Source organism: Mesoplodon bidens (assembly GCF_964165515.1).
Source record: "Mesoplodon bidens genome assembly, chromosome: 9".
NCBI lineage: Eukaryota > Metazoa > Chordata > Mammalia > Artiodactyla > Ziphiidae > Mesoplodon > Mesoplodon bidens.
The window spans coordinates 38,344,816-38,372,029 of NC_138166.1; the positions used below are offsets into that span (position 1 = coordinate 38,344,816).

The 27,214-nt window shown below is 34.3% G+C and overlaps 1 protein-coding gene across 1 annotated transcript in view; it reads left to right on the forward strand.

The window, feature by feature from the left end:
* The window catches only part of MEOX2 (mesenchyme homeobox 2), a 63,728-nt gene extending 37,523 nt beyond the window's left edge, over positions 1 to 26,205 (forward strand). Inside the window, exons 2-3 of the mRNA XM_081244829.1 lie at positions 10,621 to 10,793; positions 24,799 to 26,205. Coding sequence (XP_081100955.1) covers positions 10,621 to 10,793; positions 24,799 to 25,023 — 398 coding nt within the window. The 3' untranslated portion in view covers positions 25,024 to 26,205. The remainder of the gene's footprint in view (positions 1 to 10,620; positions 10,794 to 24,798) is intronic.
* The last annotated feature ends 1,009 nt before the right edge of the window (positions 26,206 to 27,214 follow it).

Consider the following 27,214-nt stretch of genomic DNA (forward strand, 5'->3'; position numbering starts at 1 on the left):
TTCACTTTGTTATAAAGCAGAAACACACTATTGTAAAGCAATTATACTCCAATAAAGATGTAAAAAAAAAAAAAGCAGCTAAGAACTCAAAAAAAAAAAATCCCTTTTAGAAAACAATCACAAATTGACTTAATGCAGATTGGTCACCCTGAGCCTGTTCTCCTTCTTGCCAGTACAGCTGCAGCAGAGAAATGGATCACAAAGCATTGAATTCTACCAGCAGCAGTCAAAATGAAACCAGTTGCTGCTTGGTGCATGGGCCAGAATCCCGAGTTGGCTGGGATTTTCCAATTATTTTTATTGTATTACTTTTATCTATTAATTATGTTTATAACTTATCTTTTATTAGTGTGAAATTAAAGAAAAATCAATTTATGAGTCATTTGCTATTAATCTTCCCATATAGTTATTTCTGACGTTAAAAAATACCTATGTGATTAACTTCTCAAACCCTCTATGTGAAGAAAGTTGTAAGTAGACTATATATGGGTTCATAATGCTGTTTAGTAAATACTTCTGATTTTATTTTTTTATCAATTTAAGAATGTTAGTTAAACATTTTGTATACTCTAATATCAAGGCAGAATATGACTCTTCTCTACCTAAAACCATATACCTGGCTGCTAGGATTCTTTGCAGGAGAATAAACACATGCAGGTAGGCACATACACACACACAAGCACACTATCTGACTCCAGGTTTGGTTAAATTTCATCAAATATCCCAATAAAACTTTCAGAGGAAACAAGAATTCATACATTGATCCCACTGGGCCTTGTAAAATGTCACCTCAACAGTTTCATTGGAAAAATCATAATTAAACCTTAAGCTTCATTTGTAGACTAGCCAAAAATAATACACAGATCCTTTTAGAGATTTATGCATTTTTCAATGTAAAATAAAGCTCTGCTAGTTACTGTGTAAATTCTAAACTTCCTAGATTTTAGGTTGACTTCTGTTTTCAGAACAAAATTTTCATATGCTTAAAAAAAAAAACTTTCTAACTCCCGATTCTATCAAATCTATCATTTTCAATTACTGAGGTCCTTAGAGCCTAGTCCTCCCCTAATAATGGCTAGAGCTTGCAGTTGATTACTAAGTGCCCACAGTATGCAAGTACTATGCTAAATAATTTACTTAATTTTATCTCCTTCACTTTAATTCTATGTTAAATATGCAGAAAAGGAAGTTTAATGGTTGAATATTCAGATAAGTGGCAGAGACTGTGGTCTTAAAATCTGCTCATTTGGCATTTTGGATAATAAAGATTCTGTTTGTGTAGCTTTCATAGCCATATTTAGTATCACAATTAAATAGTGATGTTTCTGAAATCCTTGTTCTTGAGAAGACACCATGCAATAGGTAAGGATATTTAAGGAGTTGGAAAAATGCTTTTATGTCTCTTTCTATAACTGAATGACACTTGAGGCCTATAAACATGACCTGATAGTATGTGATCTCTGATGAGCACTTTAGTCACTCTGAGTCTCTTTATTTCTTATCTATAAATGTAGCAGGTGGAACTAGATGATTTGTAAGAATCTGTTCAAGTTCTAAAATTCATGCATATTAAATCAAGATTTATTAATTAAACCAAGATTTACTAATTAAATGATATATATTTAATAAAATAATGGATTTATTATAGCTCTTACGTGATTTGACATATTGTAGAAACATAGCACTGACAAAAAAACTTCATGAGCAATTTTAATCTGCAGACAATCTAGTCATTGACTTGGAGGAGGTAAGGCTTGGCTGTGGAATAAAAGTGGTGGTATTTGCACATAAGACATTTACTTCTGAATCAAGTTGGTCATTCCTAGAAAGAGTTGTGTAACTTGGAGTTATTGATTTTTTTTTTTTTAAAGAAGATGTTGGGGGTAGGAGTTTATTAATTAATTAATTTATTTTTGCTGTGTTGGGTCTTCATTTCTGTGCGAGGGCGTTCTCTAGTTGTGGCAAGCAGGGGCCACTCTTCATCGCGGTGCGCGGGCCTCCCACTATCATGGCCTCTTGTTGCGGAGCACAGGCTCCAGACGCGCAGGCTCAGTAGTTGTGGCTCACGGGCCTAGTTGCTCCGCGGCATCTGGGGTCCTCCCAGCCCAGAGCTCGAACCCGTATCCCCTGCATTAGCAGGCAGATTCTCAACCACTGTGCCACCAGGGAATCCCTGATGTTTTGTCTCAAATATTATCTGTACTCAGTGGTTCTCAACTGGGAGTAATTTTGCCCCTTGGGGGCACTGAAAACAATTGGAGACATTTTGAGTGTCACGACTGGGGTAGGGTTGCCAGATTTCACCAATATAAATACACAATTCCAAGTTAAATTTGAATTTTTGATCAAAGATCAATTTTTTTTTTTTTTTTTTGCTGTATGCAGACCTCTCACTGTTGTGGCCTCTCCGGTTGCGGAGCACAGGCTCCGGACGCACAGGCTCAGCGGCCATGGCTTATGGCCCCAGGGATCTTCCCAGACCGGGGCACGAACCCGTGTCCCCTGCATAGGCAGGTGGACTCTCAACCACTGCGCCACCAGGGAAGCCCCAAAGGTCAATATTTTTAATATAAGTATGTCCCAAGCAATATTTGGGGTATACTTAACTAAAATGCTGTTCATTGTCTATCTGGATTTTAAATTGAACTGGAAGTCCTGCGTAGTATCTGACAACACTGAAGTGGAGATGAGAGTTGCTGCAGGCATCTAGGGAGTAGAAGCCAGGGATGCTGCTAAATCTCTTACAATGCCCAGGACAGCCATCACCCATTTATCTTGAATATGCTCATATTTCACTGCATATAAATGTAATAAGAATTATCCAGTCCAAAATGTCAATAGTGCTGAGGGTGGGAATTATGAACTATGTGTAATCAGTTCCTTCACTTGGTATAACATTTAATCTCTTGGGTTTTAAATTTTATAATTGTGACACTGCTTTGGCACTTTTCTATCTGAATATGTCTGCATATTCAGATAGACTATGGACCTGTCTCCATCTGCCATCAACTATATGAAAGATGTGTGCTTTGAAAAGTTAATACAAAGCAATATTGAGTGATGCTTTCTCTTTTTTTAAGTTGAAGGTCATTCAAATTTTTATAACAGAAGAAAGCCCCTTAGGATTGTCACTGAAATCATAACTCATGACCACAGCATGGAAATCAAAGATCCAGAACAGATTCAGAATTAGGTGCTTAGCATTGGGAATATGAACATGAATAAGGCAAATTTCTTAATATTAAATTACCTAAAGTCTAGAATCCAGAGAAACAAAGCAGACATGAAGATAAATGAAAAGCTCAGTAATTTATAAGAGTACTGCTATAAAAATATATTAAAGTCACTTGCCAAAAAATATGTATGGTGAATTGCCAAAAAAGGCTGAGAACAATGGCATAAATGCAAGCCCTCACACTCTTAGAAGACGTAGACTTGTCTTCCAGTATATAAAAGAAAACTATGGAAGCTCTGCTCTTCCATGTCCAAGGGATTTATCAAGCTGTTAGCAGAATTGGTGCTGAATTTTCTAAGACCTCACTGCAAAAGCTATATGGTGCTGTCTGACGTCAAAAGGGATCTCAGTCCCTTTTGACCTGTTGACAGGTGTAAATTAGAAATGTCACAATTCTTCTGGCCACTGCCAAGTGACGTAGATCCCTGACTTCTGAAAGAGTTTCTTTCCCTCCTCATTTCTCTCAGGGACACTGTAACACCATGTAACCCCATGCCGTTTGCTGACATAGAGCTGAATAGAAGGTGAATGAGAAATGGATTGGAGGTTTGCATCCTCTTCATGTCCTTGACTATTGCTTATGTGTGTATTAAAATGTAAATATGAATGCCCGTATTCATCCCCAATTACTGAATAAATGAGAACAATAGTTGACATCAAATATTTATGTTCTAGTAGGGGAAGTAAAGGATCCATACTGTGGCAGAATGTGGTAAGCATTGTAAAAAGGAAACATGACCATTTCATGGGATCCCAGAGGAGAGGTGCACTTTTAAACTAATATAATCAGGGAAAATATAATGGAATGCTGTATGTCCAAAGCTCTTCACTAGGGGTTCCTCGTCCCATTGGAGGTGGAAATGGTGATCCTTGTGAAAGCCTTCACTATCAGGCACAATCCAAGCAGGTACATGTGCCTTGTTCTGTTGCATCCCCTTGTCCTGGGGATATAGCTAGAGGCACAAAGTCAATTCTGGGCTTCTGTAATGAGTTTCTGAGCCTAGAAGTGTGTAGCAAGATTGGAGACGTTGGGCCTCCCTGGTGGTGCAGTGGTTGAGAGTCCGCCTGCCGATGCAGGGGACATGGGTTCGTGCCCCGGTCTGGGAAGATCCCACATGCCACGGAGCGGCTAGGCACGTGAGCCATGGCCGCTGAGCCTGCGCGTCCAGACCCTGTGCTCCGCAACAGGAGAGGCCGCAACAGTGAGAGGCCCACGTAACGCAAAAAAAAAAAAAAAAAAAAAGAATATTAGCAAACCAAATCTAAGGATACATTAATGTATTAACAATACATTAATATGATCAAGTGGAATTTTTCAAGGATGGTTTAACATTTGCACATCAATCAACGTGATAGGCCACATTGTCAAAATGAAAGATAAAAATCATATGATGTTCTCAATAGATGCAAAAAAAGCATTTGACAAAATTCAGCTTCCATTTATGGTTAAAAAATAACCTCAGCAAAGTGGTATAAAGGAAATGCATCTCAACATAATAAAGGCCATGTATGACAAAGCTACAGCTAATATTATACTCAATGGTAAAAGGCTGAAAACTTTTCCTCTAAGATCAGGAACAAGACAGGGATGTCCACTATTGCCACTTTTATTCAACATAGTATTGGAAGTCTAAGCCACAGCAATTAGGAAAGAAAAAGCAGTAAAAGACATAAATTGGAAAGAAAGAAGTAAAACCCGTCACTATTTGCAGATGACATAACACTATATATAGAAAACCCTAAATACGCCACCAAAAAAACTGTTAGAACTAATAAATGAATTCAGTAAAGTTGCAGGACACAAAATTAATATACAAAAATCTGTTGCATTTCTATACACTAGAAATGAACTATCAGAAAGATAACTCAAGAAAACAGTCTCATTTACAATCACATCAAAAAAGAAGAAAATATCAATACCTAGGAGTAAATTTAACCAAAGAGGTGAAAGACCTATACATTAAAAAATATAAGACATTGATGAAAGAAAGTGAAGAAGACACAAAAAATGGAAAGATATCCTGTACTCCTGGATTGGAAGAATTAATATTGTTAAAATGCCTGTATCTACTTTAAATTGGCTAAAATTCCTATAACTGCTATCATCTTAAAATTATAGAGAAGGGAGGAAGCAAAGAGAAGGACTTTGTTATAATATTTGGCAGTTTATCCTAGGAATGCAATGCAATGCCAAGGTAAGATTATTACCTACTGTGGGGAAACATCTATGTATAAGGTGTGGGTGACTTTAAGAGACCCAAATATTTTATTTTTATGTATATTCTGAGGTATTTGTTTTCAAATTATTTATATCCAGATTCATAGCAAGTTATTAAATTGGTACTAGTTTAAGAACAATCTTGTGCTATTATGTCTCTCTCTTTCGCTCTCATTCTAACATGTGACCTAAAAATACATAGATTTTATAAAGTATCTCAAGTCTTCATACTCTTTTCCTCTGTGTAATTACATCATGTGGTATGATTCTGTAATGTTACCAATTATAATATTTGCTTATGTAGGTAGCTACTGCTAAGTACCGACACAGTCATGTACACTGAATTTTGATTTTTCTCACTTTAAGAATTAGTTGTATAAAATTATGCCCAAGTGTATTGGGAAAAAGTCAAATCTAAAAAAGTCAAAATCTAAAAAGTCAAAACTAAAATTTATTCTGACATAATAGTAACTATTCTATTACATATAAGTTTTAGCTATACACAGTTAATCTTTCAATATCTCCCACCAAGTAAGAACCTAAATGCCTTTAACAGAAGTAAATAGGGTATGCTTTATAAATTATTTGTTCAAAACATACAATTGGCAACACAAATGTAATAAAAATAAATATATCTTCAGTTTCACTAATGTGAGATTTATCCGACTTATTTCATTCCTGAAAGCATACTAGACAATCCCATGAGTAATCAAGGAGGCAGTGAAGAGGGAGGCTGGATGGTAAAAGAGTACATTCACCAATTGATAATCACTGGTCCAGCCCATAGAATGACTTTTGCATGTTGAATACAACTGTTACTATTACTACACTGTTACTAAAAATAGAAATTTCTTTTTTTTTTGTTCTTTGAAATTTGGGTTTGCTTTATAAGAGAAACTGTTATAGTAGCTCTACATTTTTCACATCAATGGTATAAGAAACAGTGGATATTTTCAATGCTAATTTCTATTCTAGATTTAGCATAGTCGTTTTCAATCCTTTTTTTCCCTTACATACCTCAGTGTATAATAGCCACATTCATTAGTAATAGTAGCTCACTATGATTGTGGTTCTCAAATCTGGAGAGTGGATCACCTAGAGGATTTAAGAACCCCTGGGGAAGATTATTTACTCTGAAAAAAAAAAAAAATCTGGAAAGGCTGAAATGCCCACTCATTAAGAAGCTGGAGTAGCAAGTTGGATAAGTTTCCCATAAGGAAGGCAATTTCCCGTTTAAATGTGAAAATTACTAGCATCAATAGGATTATTCTATAAATTACCCTACATCTATCCACAATCTCTATGCCTATATAAATATAATTATTAGCTTCCTATATCTACTATTTGCAGAGCTTTGTTAATAATAACAGAATATCTCTCATTTTGAATAGCTTACAAAACGTTAATACAAGAAGTTGCAAAGCACTAGAATAGACTGTGGCTTAGTATTCATTTTTTTCTTCAGAATATGAAATAAGTATTCATTTTAGTCTAAGCTATGGAGACCTTCCTTTACATTTTGATATTTTACAGACATTGGTAAATTATGTTCTTCATTTAAACAAGTTAATAAGTTTACTCAGGGTAGCCAAAAATATACTCAATCATACTTTATTATTTCTCTTTTGCTAAAAGGTATTCTGTGCCACTAGTGAACAGACCAAGCCCTCACATTACTTTTTGTCAGTAAAACATTATTATCTTTTGGCATCCTCTTGCACTAGGGGAAATAAAAAGTCACATGTGGAGAAGTTCTAAATGCTAGACAGAAACGATCCTTAGAGGGCAATTTTTATCCTCCACGGAAGTATTGCAGACTTCTTCCATTAGCATAGTCCCAGGGAGCAAAAGGTTAGGGAACTGGGACTGCCAACTATACCTGAACACATAAGTCAACATTTCCTCCAAGCGGTGAGGGAGAGTGAGAGCGCACCCACATGTGCATTAAAGTATCTGAGACGAGAAACAACAATTGTACTATTTTACATTGCAATGTACTGTACAGATGGTGACATTTTGTTTGCGGTTGTAGGCAAGAAAGGAGGGCAGTTTCCAGACTCCCCCCTCAACACCTACCATTTGGCATAGGATATGGGAGGTTGAAGAAAACGGAGGGAGTTTTGCCTCAGTTGAAACAGCTGGGAAACAGATGGAAGCTAATGTGCAGTTTGCCAAAAGCCTCGTCCAAGGCTGTCACCCGTTTTCCACCAAAGAAAAGCTAGTCAGGTGATAGTAGTAGAAGCTTCAGGGTCAGCAAACGATGGACTTTGCAAAATACAGGGGAAGAAAGTCAAAAACTGTTTAAAATCCAAGATTATAGAAAATATAAGTCCAGAAATGCAATCCCAAGGAGCATGTTTTTCACAGGAAAGAAAAAGTGGGAGCATCATGGGTGGAAACCACAACAGAATCACAGACCCAAGGATAAAAGTGTCCACATAATTAATTGACATTGGTGCCACCTCAGCTACATTGACATTCTCTTTTAGGTAATGAAATCAAGAAGCACATACCCACTCTTTGTCACGTTAATTCCAATATAACTATTCCATTTGTGCTTATTGTAAGTGTGCACAATTCACATCATTTTAGTCACTGGGTTTCACTTTGTGAGCTACTTTGGTTTGGAATTCAGGCGCTTGGTAAGTTGCTTTTGGATATAAATGTTGAATTATAGCCAGACTTTTGTTCCAATTCAGTCACTGGATGTATAAACCTTCTCTTGTATATTTCTAGTTTCATTGGGCATACGTATAGATCCACTGCATGTAACCCTTCTTCCAAGGACTGGCCCAAGTTTTGTATGTTTCTGTGTGTCTGTGGCATTTTTGAAGTACTGCTGAATACTGCGAAAGTTCAAAGAAATCGGTTTCAAAAATAAATACAACTTAATAGGACTTTCCTCAATGTGAATTTGTTCATTCATGCTTATATAAGGGAATGTGTTAACCATGAATCATTCCAATTGAATTGCTTATGAGAAAAAATGCCCTGGCTTTGCTTTCAGTTTCCAGAGTTGCATTACTGAAGGGAAAAGAGCATTGTCCCCACATAAAGAATAATCAGCCACAGATTTCAGACTAAACATGGCTCCAAACTGGCAAAAATATACTTTTGATTCACGTGAGAACATGTGTCCTTGTGAGAGGGACTTATCTGAATATTCTGGGCTGTGACTGAGCTTGCCTCTGCCAGTACAGCTGATGGAAAAGTTAAAAAAAAAAAAGAAAGAAAGAAATCAATCATTGGAAAGTTTTGTTCACATAATACCAGAATAGCAAAATGCACCAAAGATGTGGAGGTCGGCAAATCTGTGGCTTAAAAAAGTGGATAATGCACGTTCCGCTTAGAGCCAGGTAAGTTCACATGGTGTAAACACAGCCTAGCTGAGAACTCACACATCTAATCCGTAACTCATCTGGTCCCAGTGGCTTACAATTAGATACAGTCATCCTGTGTCTAACATATCACAAACCACTTTTTGCACTGGATAAAGCCCTGACTGCCCTGTCAAGGTGGGGAGGCAGTCAACACGGGGCTATGTGTCAAGCCCAGAAATGTGGTCTGTGAATTCTAAAGAATTTATGACAGTGCCAGTGCGCCAGTCAGTGAAACATGCCCTGTGATCCCTCACAGGAAATTAATGGCCAAGTATGCCAAAATTTTGATGCAAACCTATTGCCACTGCTGCTACTAGACCTAGAAAACTTTACATTTGGCCAGCGTAGATTCTGGTAAGAGTCAAATCAAAACTGTTTACATTAGAGCACCTTGTCTAGAGGATTTCCATTATGTAGACCCCTCTTGACTTTAGTTAGACTTCCCACAGCCAGACAGAAAGGAAAAGAACACTAAAAAAACAACAATATTTTGTACATAGCATATTTAAGCATCATTGGATGAAGAAACAAATACTGCTTTAAAAGGTCCTTCATAAAGCTGTACCATACTATATTTGTCAATTAAAAAAATGTCACACTTCGTAATCTGATTGACCGTCATTTTTCCTATATCATTTCTCTCATTTGGCTTCATAGAAGAGTTCATTGTATCACTACCTGGTAAAGGCATCACTGCTTGTGTGTACAGGCTCAAAATTAATTAGAAAACTGAAATAATTTTTGAGAGAGTACAGACATGCCACTTTATCTTGATTATGTTGATATTTCACTGAGGTAAATTTGACATGAATTGTTAGATCTGGTATGATTATCTATTACTTTGTATATGTAGAATTTTTTTCCATTATAGGCACACGTTCTGTTCTTCAGTATGTTAAGAATGTCTTCTAACCTACGTCTCAGGGATATTAGGAAGATAAGTTAAATAACTCTATGTTAATTATGTCTTGAACTCTTAGAAGAAAAGATGGCATGATATGCTTGCTGTAAATTATGATTTTTTCTACAGGACATTATAAGATTTGGTGTTTGGATACCTAATTTTAGGTGTTGTGCATCTTATGTTTATCTCATATGTAGGGAAAAGACATTTAAAACTCTGTTCATATTTTGAGTTAAATGAACAAAATTGTATTTATAGATTCCACATTGCACTAAGTATTATTCAAAATAAAAAGAGAGCATTGCTATTGCCTTCAAGGAGACTGCACTTAAATTGAAATTAAAAAACCAATAAATAGACACACACACACACTTACGTATGCTTACTCTGAGCTTGAACTGACTTTTATGGTCCAGTTGCTAGATATTTGAATTGCTCAGATAGTCACATACTGAGTCACCACTGTTTCTTAGGATCACTCTGTTTAGTCATACTTAGACCTCAAGAATTTATGTTGAGAAACTTATTAGAAGAATTATATCTGAATAGTTTCAGATATAAAATTTTTTCTAGAGGGGCTTTGTTTTATCTTGTTATTATAACAGCATGTTAAGAGCAGTTAAGTTTTTTGTTCCTATTTCAAAAGAAGAAAACTAGACACTTCCCCAATTAGGCTGTGAGTCACTTGGGGGCACACTGGGAAAAAAAAGAAATTTATCTCACCCTGTTGAGATAAGTCTTACTGTCTTTGGTCTCTGTCTATTTTTACCATGTCTAATGCTACCTGGAAAAGTAGTTACTCAGTAAATGTTTCTGGTATGAATGATATGATTGAACATGTTTAAATGAATGAACTAAATCTAATTCTCTCTTTTATTTTCAGACTCCCAGGAAGGAAATTACAAGTCAGAAGTCAATAGCAAACCCAGGAAGGAAAGGACAGCTTTTACCAAAGAGCAAATCAGAGAACTTGAAGCAGAATTTGCCCATCATAATTATCTGACCAGACTGAGGCGATATGAGATAGCAGTGAATCTGGATCTCACTGAAAGACAGGTAATGTCGGATATTGAGATTATATGATATTTTTAATTGCTTTGGGTCAACAATCTTCTCCCGCCATTTTTGAAATATCTAGATCTGTGGTTCTTAAATATCATTGGGAAGACAGATTTTCTCTTTCATGATGAAGTTTTTGCCCAGCAAAATGACAAAATTAAGAAAGAATAAGATAGTCATGTTTTATAGAAAACTGCATTTATTCAGTTTAAGGAATCATCCTTTGTTCTGTGATTGTACCTTTCTTATATTTTTTTATTTTAAAATATTATTTATTTTATATAATGATGGCATATAGAGAGGAATTTTATTTGCTTATATTTTAAAATCTCCTTATTTTGAATAATAGAAAGTTGGCAATCCCATGTTAGTTTCCTCTCTTGCTCAGGATAGGGTTTATGTTGCACATTAACCCCCAAACCTCAGTGACATAAGAAAAAAGTTCATTGTTTGTTCACTCTCCATACTAACTTTACAAGTCCAGCACTCCAAATAATCACTCAGGGACCCAATCTGACCCTCTGGCATCCTGACATGTGGTGTCCTTGGTAACCACAGGAGGTAAGAAAGAGTTGGAGGTTCATGCATTGACCTTTAAATGTTTTCACCTGGAAATGACCCATGTCACTTCCATTTACACTCTAATGTCCGGAAATAGTCAATAGTACCACTTAAATTCAAGGGAGCTGGGAAATTATGGGAGCAAGGCTACATAGATCATTGGTAAACATTTCTACCCCATTACTTCAAATATTTTTGAAATTGTATTGGTCTCAGAAATTCAAAATTCTGGTACCCACTCATTTAGAGAACACTTTGAAATTATTAGTGACCTGTGGGCACCAGTTAATAAGACCTAAATAATATTTTTAATTAATTACTTTTTAGGTCCTTTCTTGTATTTTAATTGAATGGCAAATGATTTGCTCCAGTAGTGTTCCCAGAGCACTCCTTATATGGATTCTGATTTTCCCTAGGAGAATCTACCCTACGGATGGTTAATAGTTGCTAATCTTTAGGAAAACATTCCTGAAAGGCAAATGCAAACATCTTTATGGACAATGCAGTTTTGATTGGCACTCTTAGGAGTAGAGTCTCATTTCCTCTTCCACTGTATGCACCTCCTCCAGGGATCCCACTGGAAGCAAAGAAATATCAACATGGTGTGGACAGATGAATACTGTCTTAGGAAAGCAAGTTATTTTATCCAACTTCTTCAATCATCTGCTTTCCTTCTGTTAATTTCTGTATTTCAGTTTTTAGTAGGATAATTCTGGGTAGTGAAAATATACAGAGGAACACTTTTATGTGGTTTTATTTATTGGCAGTTTATATTTTATTAAATATTACGACTAGTACTGAAGTTATGGAGCACAACATTTTCCTTCCCTTGAATTTCACATACAAAGTTCTCTCCATAAGTGTACAACATTTGGCATGCTGGAAAGCAGGATCCAAAATCTACATTGTCAGACATCTGTTTTTTTGCTTTTTTTTTTTTTTAACTGGAAATAGAAAAAAAGGAGGGTGGAATTATACATTAATGTTTTTGTATAGAGACAGTGAATTCTAGGAAATGAAACTATATTTTAAATGATACATAAAGGAAATAAGAAACTAGGGTTTTCTTGTAATCTACAGAAATATGGGATGCATTACTGTGTTTAGTCTAGAGAAAAGTCAAGATCCGTGCTTTCTTTTCTGGGAATGTCCTATGGTTACCTGTCATTATCTGATCATAGAGCAGAGGTCTCACTTTTGGCTAAGAATAATGTCTTTTTAGGAGAAATTCTGTAAATTTGGTTTGGGAATTTTGAAGGTATTTTGGGTATTTCTTCTTTTTTCCTAACTGACTTGCCATTCTTGGAAAAGAATCAGAAGCCATTATGTGAAAAATTTATGTACATATATATACATACCCACACACACACTGTATACACACACATGCACAATTTTAATCTTTGTTTTTTAAAAAGGGTCCCTTTAAAATTTGTATCACGTAGCCTTTGCTGTGTAACAAGCCACTGAAAAGTCTTAATGGCTTTAAATAATAACCAACATTTAATTTGTTCAAAATTTTGAGGATCAAAGATTTTGACTGGGCTCAACTGGCCTACTTCTGGCCTTACCTAGAGCCCTCATGGAACTGTAGTCAGCTGGTGGGTAACTAAGAATTGGTTGGTGTAGGCAGCCTCACCTGGGACATCTTGTCCCTGTTGCATATGTGGTTTCATCTTCTAATAGGCTCCCTGGGATTCACAAAGCATTCCCAGGAGTATTTAGAGGAAAAACGCCAATGTACAAGGGCTTTCAAAGCCTCTGCTTGCATCATATTTACTAATATTCCATTGTCTAAAGTGAATCATATGACCAAGTTCGGTGTCATTGTAAGAGGGGACCGCCTATGGGAGTAGACCCATGGAAGGAAGGCAAAATTTTTTGGAGGTCATTAGGGAAACAATCTAACTATAGCTCCATAAAGGGAAAAAATAACAACAACAACAAACACTAAGAGTTAATTAGGTTTTCAAAGAATTGAAAATTTGGTATTGTGTAGAAGAGTTTTTTTATCCTATAAATCTCTATTAACAGTTTTGCAAGTTAATAAGAAAATATGATGGATGCATGTGGAATCTAAATTCCCAATCAAAATTATGTCTTTAGTTTTTGCTAGTCAGAAAAAAATTTAATTGTTATGAGAAAAATCTGAACAAAAATCCTAGATTTGCCAATTGGAATTGGGTATTCTTAGGCAAGTAACAATCTCCCCAAGGCATAAAATGGAAATTAAAACTACCTTCTCTTTCTTCTACTCAGATTTATATGTCACAATGAATGTCAAAGAAATTTTAGCATAAACTATAAAACAAATCTATCACCCAGAGGGGGAAAACTTCTTTGCTATGCAAGGCATAGTGAGTTAATCCTTTTGTAACACAAATATTTGTTGAGCTAGATGATAGAAATAAAATCTTATTAAAATAAGCTGGACAAGTCTGGTAGAACTCATGGAAGAAGCAAAAATTGAACAAGTGTTCACTATTGTGATGAGTGTTGAATATCAAAAGAGAGGAATGACAGGGTCATCTGAGAGAATGTTTCTGGTTATGCCAAATGTTTATGTCTTTGTCCTCTACTTCAGTGCACATTCATTATCTTAAATTAAGAATCCGAAGGCTTTTTTTCTGGGCTGAATTTTACTATGCTAAATTCGTCAGAAAAATATTGTATGCTGTCAATCAGTTTTGCTATTCTTAAAGGTCTGAAAGCATATTCCTCCAAGATGCCAGAGTAGTCATCCCAGTGAGATATTTTCAGTTTATTTTCTCATGGTTGGGCTTTAAAAATGATAAACATAGAGTTATAAACTGAACCCTTTGCACTCATCTTCTTTTAATTGAGATACAGCTATTCCATTACTTTGATTTTGCATTAATGTCATACATACTTACCTATGTAATCTATATCTTGACATATAAAATCTTAAATAACTCCCCTTTTATAGGATTTCCACATGTAAAATATTCTAATTATAAATGTACAGTTTCCCAGTTCCATTCTGCTGCAAGATTTTTTCCATACTTTAAAATAACATGAGATTTATTAAAGTAACTTAAATGTATACACCAAAGAATATTATATCTAACTCCATTTTGTTCAGTGTTTTCCTTAACTTTAACAGAATAATCTCCTAAAATTTTTTTTATTGATTTTTTAAAAGCCTTTCAAGATTCAAATATAGAAAAAGAACTTGTATGTTCTAACAATGTAAAGGGAAAAAACAACAAATATTGAATCATTTCCATTAATAGCAGAATTGTTTCACAAGAAATAACTTTCTCCTAAATGAAAACTTACTTTATAACCAGAAACAGTTTTTAGATGTAATTTTATTTAGAAAATTTACATAATTGCCTTTAAAATATGTATATGTATAATTGATATGTTATTTGTAGATACTGCTCCCTTGTTTATATCACCCAATCAATATACTTGCCACAATGCTCTGATGGGCCACATACATGTGATTATAAATATTTGCAATAATGATTAGTTTTCCTTTTAGAGAAAAGTAAGGTACACTAAATCCTTAAATATCACTCGGGACTCAAATTTTCAAATCTGAAGAATAGTTCTGAAATCTCCAAAGAAATAGGACTTTTATGTTTGTGTCTCCCATAATGCAGTGCCTATACAGGTAGGGGAAGTCTGTAATCCCCTTTGAACTCCATCTGGCCAAAGAGGAAAAAGAAAGAAGGAGAAAAAGAGGCTTATCCTGCAAAGGAATTCCATGTTAGCACTTAGGTGTTAAAGAAAATTGATTTATGTTAAATAAAAATGAATACACTGGAACAAAGTTGAGCTTTAAATATTTTAATTATATAGTGTTTTTTTGTGGAATAGTTACCACTCTAGTAACCTTCCAGTTTCTAATTTACAGCCTCAAGTGTACAACATATTCTCATCTACCCTTCTCAGTCAACATCTAATAATCCTCAGTTGGCAGAGCCACTTGGAATACTTTGAAGAGCCAGTCAGTCTAAAGACCCTCCTGTCCCAAGATTTTTTTTAAGTTTGACAAGCTTATTCTGGCTTTTTCATCCATCCAGATACACTTGGAAAAAGCTCATGCCAAATTTTTAATGTCTCACAATGGGAAGAAGAGGGAAGGCAGCTGCATAAAACTATGAGTGACAAAATGGACATATTTATAGAGTTAAGGCTGCCAAATATAGAAAGAATGGGAGATCCTTCCTTTTCACAAAATCATTTCACAGAGCTAATCAAAGGTGCAATGTTGCAGATTTGTAAGCTAAGATTATCAGGATAAACAGCCTGAATTCATGATACCTCTGCCAAGATAAATGGAAAATCCCACCTAGTTGGATCATATTACATTAGTGGGAATGAGAGGGATTATGTTTTGTTTGTTACTCATAAATCATTAAATGGCTCAATGCCAAGTATTTTCCAAATAGATGTCCATTTTTTGGATGACTGTGAAGGAGAATTTTTCCTGTGCCAAATAAACAGTGGTTTTGTGTTTTACTCAGAATTTTGCACAATCCCTCCCCTTTGCAGGTTTATTTCTATACATATCTATGAATACTTTCAGTTACTTAGGTAATAAATTATGTCTCCAAGATCAGACATATTGTCTATTCAAGGTAATCCAAGAATACCTGTGTAGCCAGTGATTTTAGATATTTCCTCATTTCTTTAGAGTAGTATTTAACAGTCACGTAGAGTAACGGTTAGATATTTCTTTTGCGTAAATCATGGTGTGCCTGCTAATTTGAGAGATTAAATATAATTTGACTCTGATGGGAAAAATGGGGTAGGATAGGGTGCACAATTTGATGGTGGAATATACAATGGAATCTTAGTTCAAAATAAAAAGAGATATTTCCTGAATAATGTTGTTTGTTTGGTTTTTTAAAGAAATGCATATCGACAATGTGTGGTGAGCTCTAAAAGCCACATTCAGAACTGCCTTAGGTTCCACAAAACAAAGGCTATGATGTAAAATTTAAGAATATCAATAATAAAGCAAAATCTATAAAGAGAAGATTAACAATTCCACCCTCTCCTAAATTAATTTTCAGAGATATTAGCTGTATAAAGTAGAAGGCTGAGAAATAAACAGTTGAACCCTAACCTTTTACCAATGTAAATATCCAAGTTTGAAATAATATAGAAAAAAATCAGAAAAATAAGACTCCACCCTTATTGAACCAGCCTTGAGAGTATGTAAGGAATCTATTTTTTAAAACGTTCTTAGGTAGATGAATAGAGAGATAGACATAGAGATATACAGATACATCGCTATCTACCTGTATGTATATACACACACATATAAAATGAGCCTTAATTTTAGGTATTTCCTCAATAAGGAAACAAGTAATTAACTTATATTTAATCAATAAATCGACAGTAACATTCTGAAACATATGCGTTGCAACACAGATCATCATTTAAACTGTAATGTTAAAGAAAAAATCTTCTGTAATGAAAGATTACTCCTTTTCCACAGTATCCTTGCGATCATGTAAGTTTTTTTCATGTAATTTAAAATGAATTCTAAAACTAAGAAGCTTCTGGAAATTTTGAGAAGCCGGTTCAAGTTTTATGTTGATATCTTCAACTTTAAAGAGATGTTCTGTTATCTAAAAATGTATATAGAGCGTTGCATATGTTCTATGACATCTATAAAATAGTAAATACAGATCTAATAATGGACAATTTCTAGAGAATTTGGCTATAAAAGACTTTCTACCAATTAACTCCCTATTTCCATGACTCCTCATGAAAACCTGAGACGTATTTAACTTAGGATGGATTTTAACTTCATTTCTCTTTATCACTTCTAATTCTTATGCTGAACAGTTTTTTTTCAATTTTTTGAAATTTTCCCAGTTATTGAAATTACTGAATACTTTTGTGGTCAGTGTATATTCATATGATAGTAATAATTGCCATTATAAGTTCTTAGAATAATTTTGGAGACAGTCCCAAAATCTAATAAAAGTGTGGTGAAAGTTCACATGTATTCTGATATTGAAATTAGTTGTCAAGAAATAATCTGAATATTTAATTAGATTGAATCATAAGAATTGCCAATATTCTGCTCTTATAAGAATGGTGACTTTCTGTGTTTCAATCAAATATTTACATTTGATAGATTTCACTTAATTAGACAGTGGCTAGGATAAAGTTCATTTCTTAAAATTGTATATACTGATTGTGATATATTGCTAACTATTGTTAAACATTATCCCAGAGATTAGGCAAGATGTTGCGAGCAAAGGTCATCATTCTAGTTGATCTTAGTAGTTTAAACAAGATAAATACCAGCTGTGGGTCAGAATACACAATTTCCATGTATTCAAGAATTGCTATTCAGGAATTTGTTAACACAGTAATGGAGAAAAATGCCTTATTTAGTTTTGATATTTCCACACAGATTTGCTGAAGTCATTTACTCATGATATACTGAGCTAAACAATATTTCACTTAGAATAACTAAAAGATGTATCTGTTTTTTTAAAATCTTGTATAGAATTAGTGTAGTGAATTTTCACTGTAAATTAATATTAATAAAGTAGGTCATTTGAATTGAATTTCATCAGGTATGACAAAAGGTATAATTGTTAGCATTTACTACTACTATGACATTTCTAAAGGGTCAAATTTAAAAGTGGTCAGTCCTCTAAGAATTTTGCTCGTCATGTGAATGATTACTCTGGCTGCATTTTTGTTAAGGAGAATATAATACATATGATTGGCTTGTAATAGTACCCATTGCATTACCATTTATAATGGAGAATTTCATTTGTTGCCTAGGAAAGAGTTTATTTCTTGTTCAACATGTTATTTGCCCACGGCTGCCAATGGCTAATGCGTATTCAGTTTGTTCAAAGACATGTGAAACAGTAAATGTTTTATGACTACATTTTTTTTTAGTGAGCCTGGTTCTCAAGCATTCTAAGTACAAAAAGAAAAAAAGAGACTTTGAAAATTATAGAGACCAGAAAATGATTTCCTGGTCTTAAACATTGTGTTAAAATAGAGGAGAAAGGTGAGTGGCAGTCCTCTACGCAGGGATTCAGGCTTTAGTCATGGAATATGTCCTAACCCCCTTCACCCCACAACACACACACACACACACACACATACACCCCACGTCCCAACCCCATGTTGCACTGCTATAGAAACAGCAGTCAACCGGTAGCTCCCACGTGCTTCTTGGAAATAGCCGAGGGATTCCTTCTGTTAATCAGATATAAATCTATTCAGAAAGGAAGAGTAAAGAAGCTTTCTTTTCCTCCATTTTTCATCCTTACCTTATAGAGCATTCTTGGTTCTAATTCTTCAGTTTAACCGCTGACTTTGCCACTGAATTACTTGGATAAGTCTTACTGGGATCCATTTATTGATACAGTAGGTTTACTAGATCAGCCACCATGATCAAATTTAATCACACCTGTGATAAAATTATGTTCACACAATTACTCCTTTGCATGTTTTCACATGTTAAAGATGTGAATAAATATTTGTTAGTGTTTACAGTATTTCAAGTGTTCATATACAAATAGAAACAGTTGAAATATTAAATCTACAAACTCCAGATGTTTAGAGACATCTAGGTATGTCACTGAAATATTTAGTTTTCATCCAGATGTTATGTGTTATGATTGCTTCTTCAAAAGACACATTTATGGTAGTCTATAAATATGGGTTATAGCATTATATAGATTCTTCTTTCTATCAACCAGTTTGCCTCTGGCCATTTTAGAAAATTGTATGACAATACAACTACGTATTTCATTTGTGTTCTCCTGATATATTGTGAACCCTCAAGGACAGGTATTATGAACTTATACATAGAAGGCCATATGTGAATGACTAAATAAATTAAAGAGATAAAATGAATGTTTAGCATATAGTAACAGTGATTCTCAGTTACAGTATTTTTATTAAAGAGAAAAATTAGATTTCTAGATTCTGAAATATCATTTAAACAAATTAACTACAGTAAGATTCTCTTAGCTGCTTTCTTCAGTAACGAGAGTCAAGATGTGAATAAATGTTTTCCTATTTATTTAAATAGTAGTTTGATTATCCAGGCAATGTGAATACTAAATACTTGTAAACTAGGGGATTAAAAAGTGAGGCTTCGTAATAATCAGATGTTCTGAAAAGTAAGGTTTATAACTGAGCACTTTAAATATTTACTACTAATACTGCAGGCTATTATTTCCTTTGTTATTTTTTTATTTTGAAGATTTTGTTGAAAAATACTACCTTCGTGCAGAAATATTAAGAGCCTATAAGTTTGGTTCATATTGCTTTGGTTTCATGAACAATGGTATTTTTTTATTACTCAGATTCTTGTGGGAGAAATAATTTATTTTTATCTGAATTATTAATCATACTATGTAACAAAACACACTTCATATGGAATCTTGCCCTAGATCCAATCTTAAAAAAAGGAAATACTAAAAAAAAAAACAAACAAAAAAAACCGTTAACCAGCATTTCCAGAGAAATTGCCGATAGGAGATAAATTGACTTTAAGCCCAAATAAAATAATAAAAGTTCACAAAATTTATATATCATACTCCAAGATGGACAGATTTGTTTTAGTTGTATGCAAAATATTTGATGATCCAATTTCCTAGCACCTAAGGTACCACCCTAGGTTACTAGAACAAAAAATTCAGAGACACACAGGATGCCAGTAACAACAAGAGCATGAGACTCCCAGAGGAAAGAAATCATTTGCTATAATAATTGTGTGGCAGCAAAACAGTGTGGGACATTGAATGTAGGGGTAGAGTTCATGCCATCTCATGGACCATTGAGGGAACCTCTTATTAGGGGATTAGCAATGACACCAACTACAACAACAAGCAGTTTAAGGATATTCTATAAAAGATGAAGCTAATCTTTACTCACCTCAGTATATGCCAAAGGCCTCATATACAGTCAGTAAACTGCCCTTGAGGGCAGGAACTATTTCTTATTTATTTGTACACATTCCTCAATCTAACCCCTCTTACCTGTTACTAAATATTCAGTAATATTGAGTGTATGAATGAATGACTAGAGATTCCAAGTCACCAAGGAAACACAAGATTAGTTTTACTCTACTTAGTTTATAAGTGCAGATTATTATATGAAACACACTTGCAAATTTTAATCAAAATGATTTGCATATTTTAAAAATTGTCAAGCATTTGAATGATTATTCTTTAGCTATCTTACAAAAGTATTTTTTCAATCCAGCCAACGAAGCTGGATTATTAAGTGATAATAAATTAAACTATAAAGTTTCTTTATTTATAAAACCATGGAGTTATTATTCTAATGGCAATATTGACATAATCCGGAATTACTTTTATAGATTTGTTTTTAATACTGTGATGGTTGTAGAAAAACATATGCTTTTCCCCAAAATCTTCCTCTCCTTATTTCAATTCATCCCAATATTTTATAGTGTATTTGAAAATACAGCTGGACACACTGACTTTTGAAGTTCTCTACTCTTCCTTCCCATTTTTATATGGTGTACTCATCATGCATCTGTTTCTGTGTTTTGTTCCATTACTAAATTCATGGAGTTCCTGTATCAAATATGTAGCTTGAAATAAGAAAATACCTCAAGGTATTTCAAGAAATACCTCAAGAAGATACCTAAAGGTATTAGAATTTTTAAATTTATTATATAATCATCAAATGCTCTCACATATACATGCATATATCTATATATCCATATATATGTATTGTTACATAGCTACTATTGAAAACTCTGAAGTATTTCATTTGTCTGTTTAAGAAAATGAAATGGCAAAATTTCACATGGTAGACATAGGAAACAACACAAAATAACCTATACTGTTTCTAAAATCAATACCATATTCTTACATTTTTCTCATTTAGAATTGCACATAACAGGTTTTATACTGGTATTATAGAATTAATGCACCCCTCCTCCCAGAAAAGGAAATAAGTATAGATTTAAAGAAATCTATTCCTCCCATTTTCTGCCAAGATTATTTTGGCTGGATATTTCACTCTTTAGTGACAATGATGATGATGTGTTTCTTCCATCTGGAATTGTCCATGGAGAAAATGTCCCTATGGAGAATCTTGAAAGGCTCATTATTCCAATATTACAAATATGAAAATTGAGGCAGAGAGAAGTATAATTTTCTCAAATTCACACAGAAACTCAGAAGTGAAGCCAGGAGTAGAGCTCAACTCATGTGGAAAAGGTCTAATGAAACATGCAATGTCAAACTTGCAAAGGTAATTAAATTGAGTAGTATAATTACCCAAATTACAGTACAGGAAAATAGTGTCATATTTACAAACCTAATTATATTGAGTAGGAGAATTACCTGAATGATAGTAATCATATGGATGGAGTTCACATACTTTATATTCTTTACTTTTCTAACCTCAAGGCTTAAAAAGCAGGAGTTTGAAATATAATAGGAACAAAACCAAAAAAAAAAAATCAATTTGGAGCCAAACAAACCGCCAGGTTTAAATTCTGGCACCACATTTTCGCATTTGTGTACTCTTAGACAAGTCACTTAACCTTTGAGTCTCAACTGCCTCATCTATAAAATAGGAATCATATAGAAAAAATTTTGAGTATTTGAAAAATGCATATATAGCACCTATCAGTATAGGGGCTTAGCGCCAAGTAGATATATGATTAAAAATCACAGCTTGTCATTTGGCTATTAAGTAATAATAATATAAGAACACCAGGGCTTCCCTGGTGGTGCAGTGCTTGAGAGTCCACCTGCCGATGCAGGGGACACGGGTTCGTGCCCCGGTCCGGGAAGATCCCACATGCCGCGGAGCAGCTGGGCCCGTGAGCCATGGCCGCTGAGCCTGCGCGTCCGGAGCCTGTGCTCCGCAACGGGAGAGGTCACAACAGTGAGAGGCCCGCGTACCGCAAAAACAAACAAACAAACAAAACCACCAATCAGCTTGTTTTTAATCAGTCTATTTTACTACATATTCTGCGTTTCTAAGCAATCTTTTCCTACATTTTCTTATTTTTGATTGTAAATGGATTAATATATGTATGGATAATGTATGATACAAGATTTTAATTATGGTCTGATAGAACAATGAAAATCCAGAGTTGAGAAATGACTTGGTTTAAATATTTTTTGGTGCCAGCAGCTGAGAAAGCTGTACAAATTTTGATGGAGTATTGTGATTTGAAGACCACTAAAATAAGTACATCTTTAGAAATGTAATGTGTTTCTCTTTACTTTCTCTTTAGCACTCTGCATTTACAGAAATTGAGATTGTTTCTAAAATGAAAATGGAGAATATTCAAAATATTCCTGGAGTAGAATAAAACAGAACTATCTCTGCCAGATATAAAGACTTACTATGAAATTATAATAAGACTGCGGTTTTGTCAAAAGGATATAACAAATGAGTGCATCAATAAAGCTATGTGTAAATGGAAACTTGATGTATAACAAAGTTGAAAACAATAATTTCTGGAAAAAGGGTGGACTATTCATTAAATGGTCTTGGAATAACTTATTATACATGTGGAATAAAGTAAATTTAGAAATTTTCTTTGCAGTATATGCTAAAATCAGTACATCATGGATTGAGCACTTCAATTTGAAATGCAAGCCTTAAAACTTTTAGAAGGCAAAGAAGAATATCTTAATGGTCTCAGAAGAAAGAAGATTTTTAGAGACGACATGAAAAAGATAGCCATAAGAGAAACAATTGATAAATTTGAATATAATAAATTTTAGAGTTTCTGATCATCGAAAGATACTCTAAGGAAAGGAAATGGACACACTATAAATTGAGAGACTATAGTAACAGCCATATAACCACAAAGCATTAAATTAGCATTCAGAACATATTTTAAGAGTCCATAAGGAATGAAATTAAATCCAAAAACAACTCAGTGCAACCCAAAGATGTGGAGGCATTTCACAAAAGAAGAGATACAACTGGGCCATAAACACTTAAAGATGCTGTATTTTATAGTAATCAGGAAATGCAAACTAAGAACATGGTGCGATAACATTTATAGTCATTATATTGGAAAAAACTGACTGATAACTCCAAATATTGACAAAGATGTGGACTGATAAGAACTCTTACACCCCGGACTGCGGGTGGTTAAATTGATGAAGCTTTGGAAAATAATTTATCTGTATTATCATGTTAAATTCAACATTCATACACCCTGTGTATGATGGCAACTCCTGGATGTATACTCAGAGAAGTTCTATCACATGTTTAGCACAACACAAATGCAAGAATATTTATAACAGCATCATTTATAATGGAAAAAAACAAGTTTTTCAAGTGTCCATGAACAGGAGAATGGGTACACTGTGATATATTCACACAATGAAATCGTATACAGTCATGAAAAATGAATGAATGCAGTCCCTTGAATCAACATGGATAAGGCAAGAAGGCTATAGTTAAAAACATTCCATTTTGATAAATCTAAAAGACAGACGAAATTAGTACTCTTTAGGGTCACATGTAGTGAAAAAAGCTGTTGTCTCTGTTTATATCTTTGTTTCAAATAAGGGCTTGGGAATGATAAACACAAAAGTCAGGCTTGTGGTAACTTTGAGTGGGGTAGACAGAGAAATGCAATGTAAAAGGAATAGTTAGCCTAATAAGAATATACAGTGATGAGAAGTGCAGCAGGAAAGGAAGTGAGTTCCTCCTGAACAAGAAAATGAAATGATGCCATTGTTATTATGGTTGTGGTCATGGATGGTCATTTAATGCATGTCTCTACAAAGCTGATGAGACTACCATAATATACAATCTCAGTATTAGCAATTAACAAGTATCAGTGAAAATTTCGGATCTCGATCTTGTTTTGAGGAAATCATTGGAATCACATACATGTAAAGTAAAATAAAAGTACTAAGGGCAGAAAAAAAAGCATAGTTCAAAAGAAGATGGACTCACTCTGAGGTGGAATGGTCAAGTAAAGCTTTGGGAACGCAGCCGTGGACTGCAGTGGCACAGAATGACCTTCCAGATGTAGCTTCATCAGTAGCTCCCTGAGCATTTTTTAAATGGGCTCAGGAATTGACAGCCCGGGGCGGGAGGAGGGCTGTTGTTTGACCCAGACAATTATTAAATGTTAGTTCTAATTCACAGAAACTCTTTATAACGCTAAATACCTTTGAACAGCCTAAAATGATAGAGTATTTTCCCATCTATTTTTTATACTGTATGTCATAAAATGTGAAATATAGTACTTGGTACCTTCTGAAAGTTTTAAAATTATTCTCATGAACATGGGACATGATTACATTCAATGTTGATTTATTTTCATATTCACTCTTTCATAGTGTGTATAAGTCTTTGAAAAGCTATTTTTTTCACTGATGACCAAAAAGGACGAAAAAAATGGTCCATTTAACTTTCTTTCGTGCTTTCTTTTGTTTGCTCCCTTTCTTCGTTAAAGGTGAAAGTCTGGTTCCAGAACAGGCGAATGAAGTGGAAGAGAGTAAAAGGAGGACAGCAAGGAGCTGCTGCTCGAGAAAAGGAACTGGTGAATGTGAAAAAAGGAACACTTCTCCCTTCAGAGCTTTCGGGAATCGGTGCAGCCACTCTCCAACAAACAGGGGACTCTCTAGCGAATGAAGACAGCCACGACAGTGACCACAGCTCAGAGCATGCACACTTATGATATACACGGAGGGGATCAGCTCCATTCTCAGGAAAGAAATGTTGTGATGGCAAGCCTTCTTCAAACATCGTTTACACAGAGAGATGACTAGGACCATGATTTTTAATATTATTAAATTCAGGCATCTCGAGTCTGTTTCTCATGATATATAGAGGGTTTACACTAAGTACCACTTATTAAAGATTCTTCTACAGTGAAGATGGAGGTGAACTTGCTTTGAATATTACAGATGTGTTGGTCGTGTGTATGACAGTGAGCAGCTTTGTGTTTGCTTTTGCTTGCACTGAAAATTAAATTGCTATCAAGAGCAAACTATGAGACATGTGCATTGAAGGTGCCTCCAGAGTGAAGATGCAGAAGGTGAATTTGCTCTGAACATTCCAGATGTCCGAGGTCATGTGTGTGACAGTGGGCAGGTATTTGCTCTTGCTTGCACTGACAGTTACACTACTATCAAGAATAAACCATGAGACATTTTATCCTGAACAGCCACAGTGCCTGAAATCACTCTTAAGTGGATTAAAAAATGTATTTTAACTCTGTATATATTACCCTTAAGTCATTTTACTGTCTTCACTAAGTTTAGCAATGCATTCGTATTAGCTGATGAAAATAGGCACTCACGATGACAACCAGAACCAGCTTCTTGTCTTTTTATACATTTTGTCATCCCAGAAACAATCAGCACATGCTTACTTATTTTTGAGTAGAGAAAAATACATTAGAGTCTGATAGGACATATTCTTGTACCACAGACAAAACAAATCTTATGTTGCATTTTCTATCAACTGCTGCTAATACATTATTATAAAACTTACCTAGCTCCTCAATTCTTCCTATCTTCTAGCTTGGAAAAAAATTTAGGATCATAGGCAAATCAGTTACTTGCAGAAAGAGCTTTGTATGACAGACATTGTCTGATTTTATTTCTATAAAATGTTAGCTGTTGTGAATATGATTTAATTAACAAGAAAAATGGTTCCCCTCCTGATTGGCCATGGTGTTAGACAAGTTGCAAAACAAAATTGATTCCTCAAGTTGGTAGAATGTAAAATTCTGAATGTTTTCAAATTAAATTCAGTAAAAACACATTATTTTTTCATATATGATGTATTCATGCAGAACAACAATCTTTGTATTTTGTTAAAAAAGTGTTTAATAAATGATCCTTTGTAAATAATTTTGGTCTCCCTACAGTGATTTCCTAAATGTTTACAGGTTTTCATGATAATGCTGAAGTGCCAATTCGTCTGCACTTGTGTAAATCCAGATGATCATAATTAGTGAATCATCTACATTTTTTTAATTTCTGAACTTTTTTATTACTGAAAAAAATCCTTGTGTAATAAAAAACCATCTGAGAATAGGCATGTGGTAAGCCATTTCCCTGATTTGAAGAATATGCCAAATAGATTTCTTTGTATGTTTTATGAAATCAAAGACAAAAGTAATACTATTCACCACAATGTGAGAAACAACACAGTCATACGTTTTTAAGGTTATGTATAAATAGAGATGAATTATCCAATGATTGTTTCTAAGTAAAAATATCCAGAGTTGTTGATGTGAAAATAAGCTAAATAAGCTAATCAGAATTCTTAGTCCTAGTGGACATTACCAATATAAGAAGTCAATCATTATGTTAATGTACTTTGTATCATGCATGATCGCACATACATTGGATATCTACATCCTACTTAATAACTTTATAACACTGTTTTTCTTGTGTCCCATATTTTAACCAAAAATATTTCGAAATATCCAGCAGTTCCCCCATCCCCTAATTAATTAGAAATAAAAATAAAGAACACTAATCCGTAAGAATTTCCAAAAACCTCATTATTGGATTTCATTTGCTTTAGAATGGTGAGACTGACAAAAAAATAGATTTGGTTAATTTTAATTTGCTTAGTCTATCATGATATATACAGAATATTCAAGAAATAGAATATTTAGATTGTTCATATCACATTTTTCCCTTTGTGTAATAAATTTTATCATGGCAGTTAGCAATATTTCAAATTAACTTTTGGGGGGAGGCAATTCAGATTAACATCTTCCAGGCATAAAACAGATACTCTTCTATCAATTACTTGAATGAATACAAAGTATATTTGTACTGATGACATCTACTTGGGTAGACTGACTTTCTTACTTTGGATTTAAATTCAAAACATCTTGACCGATTAGA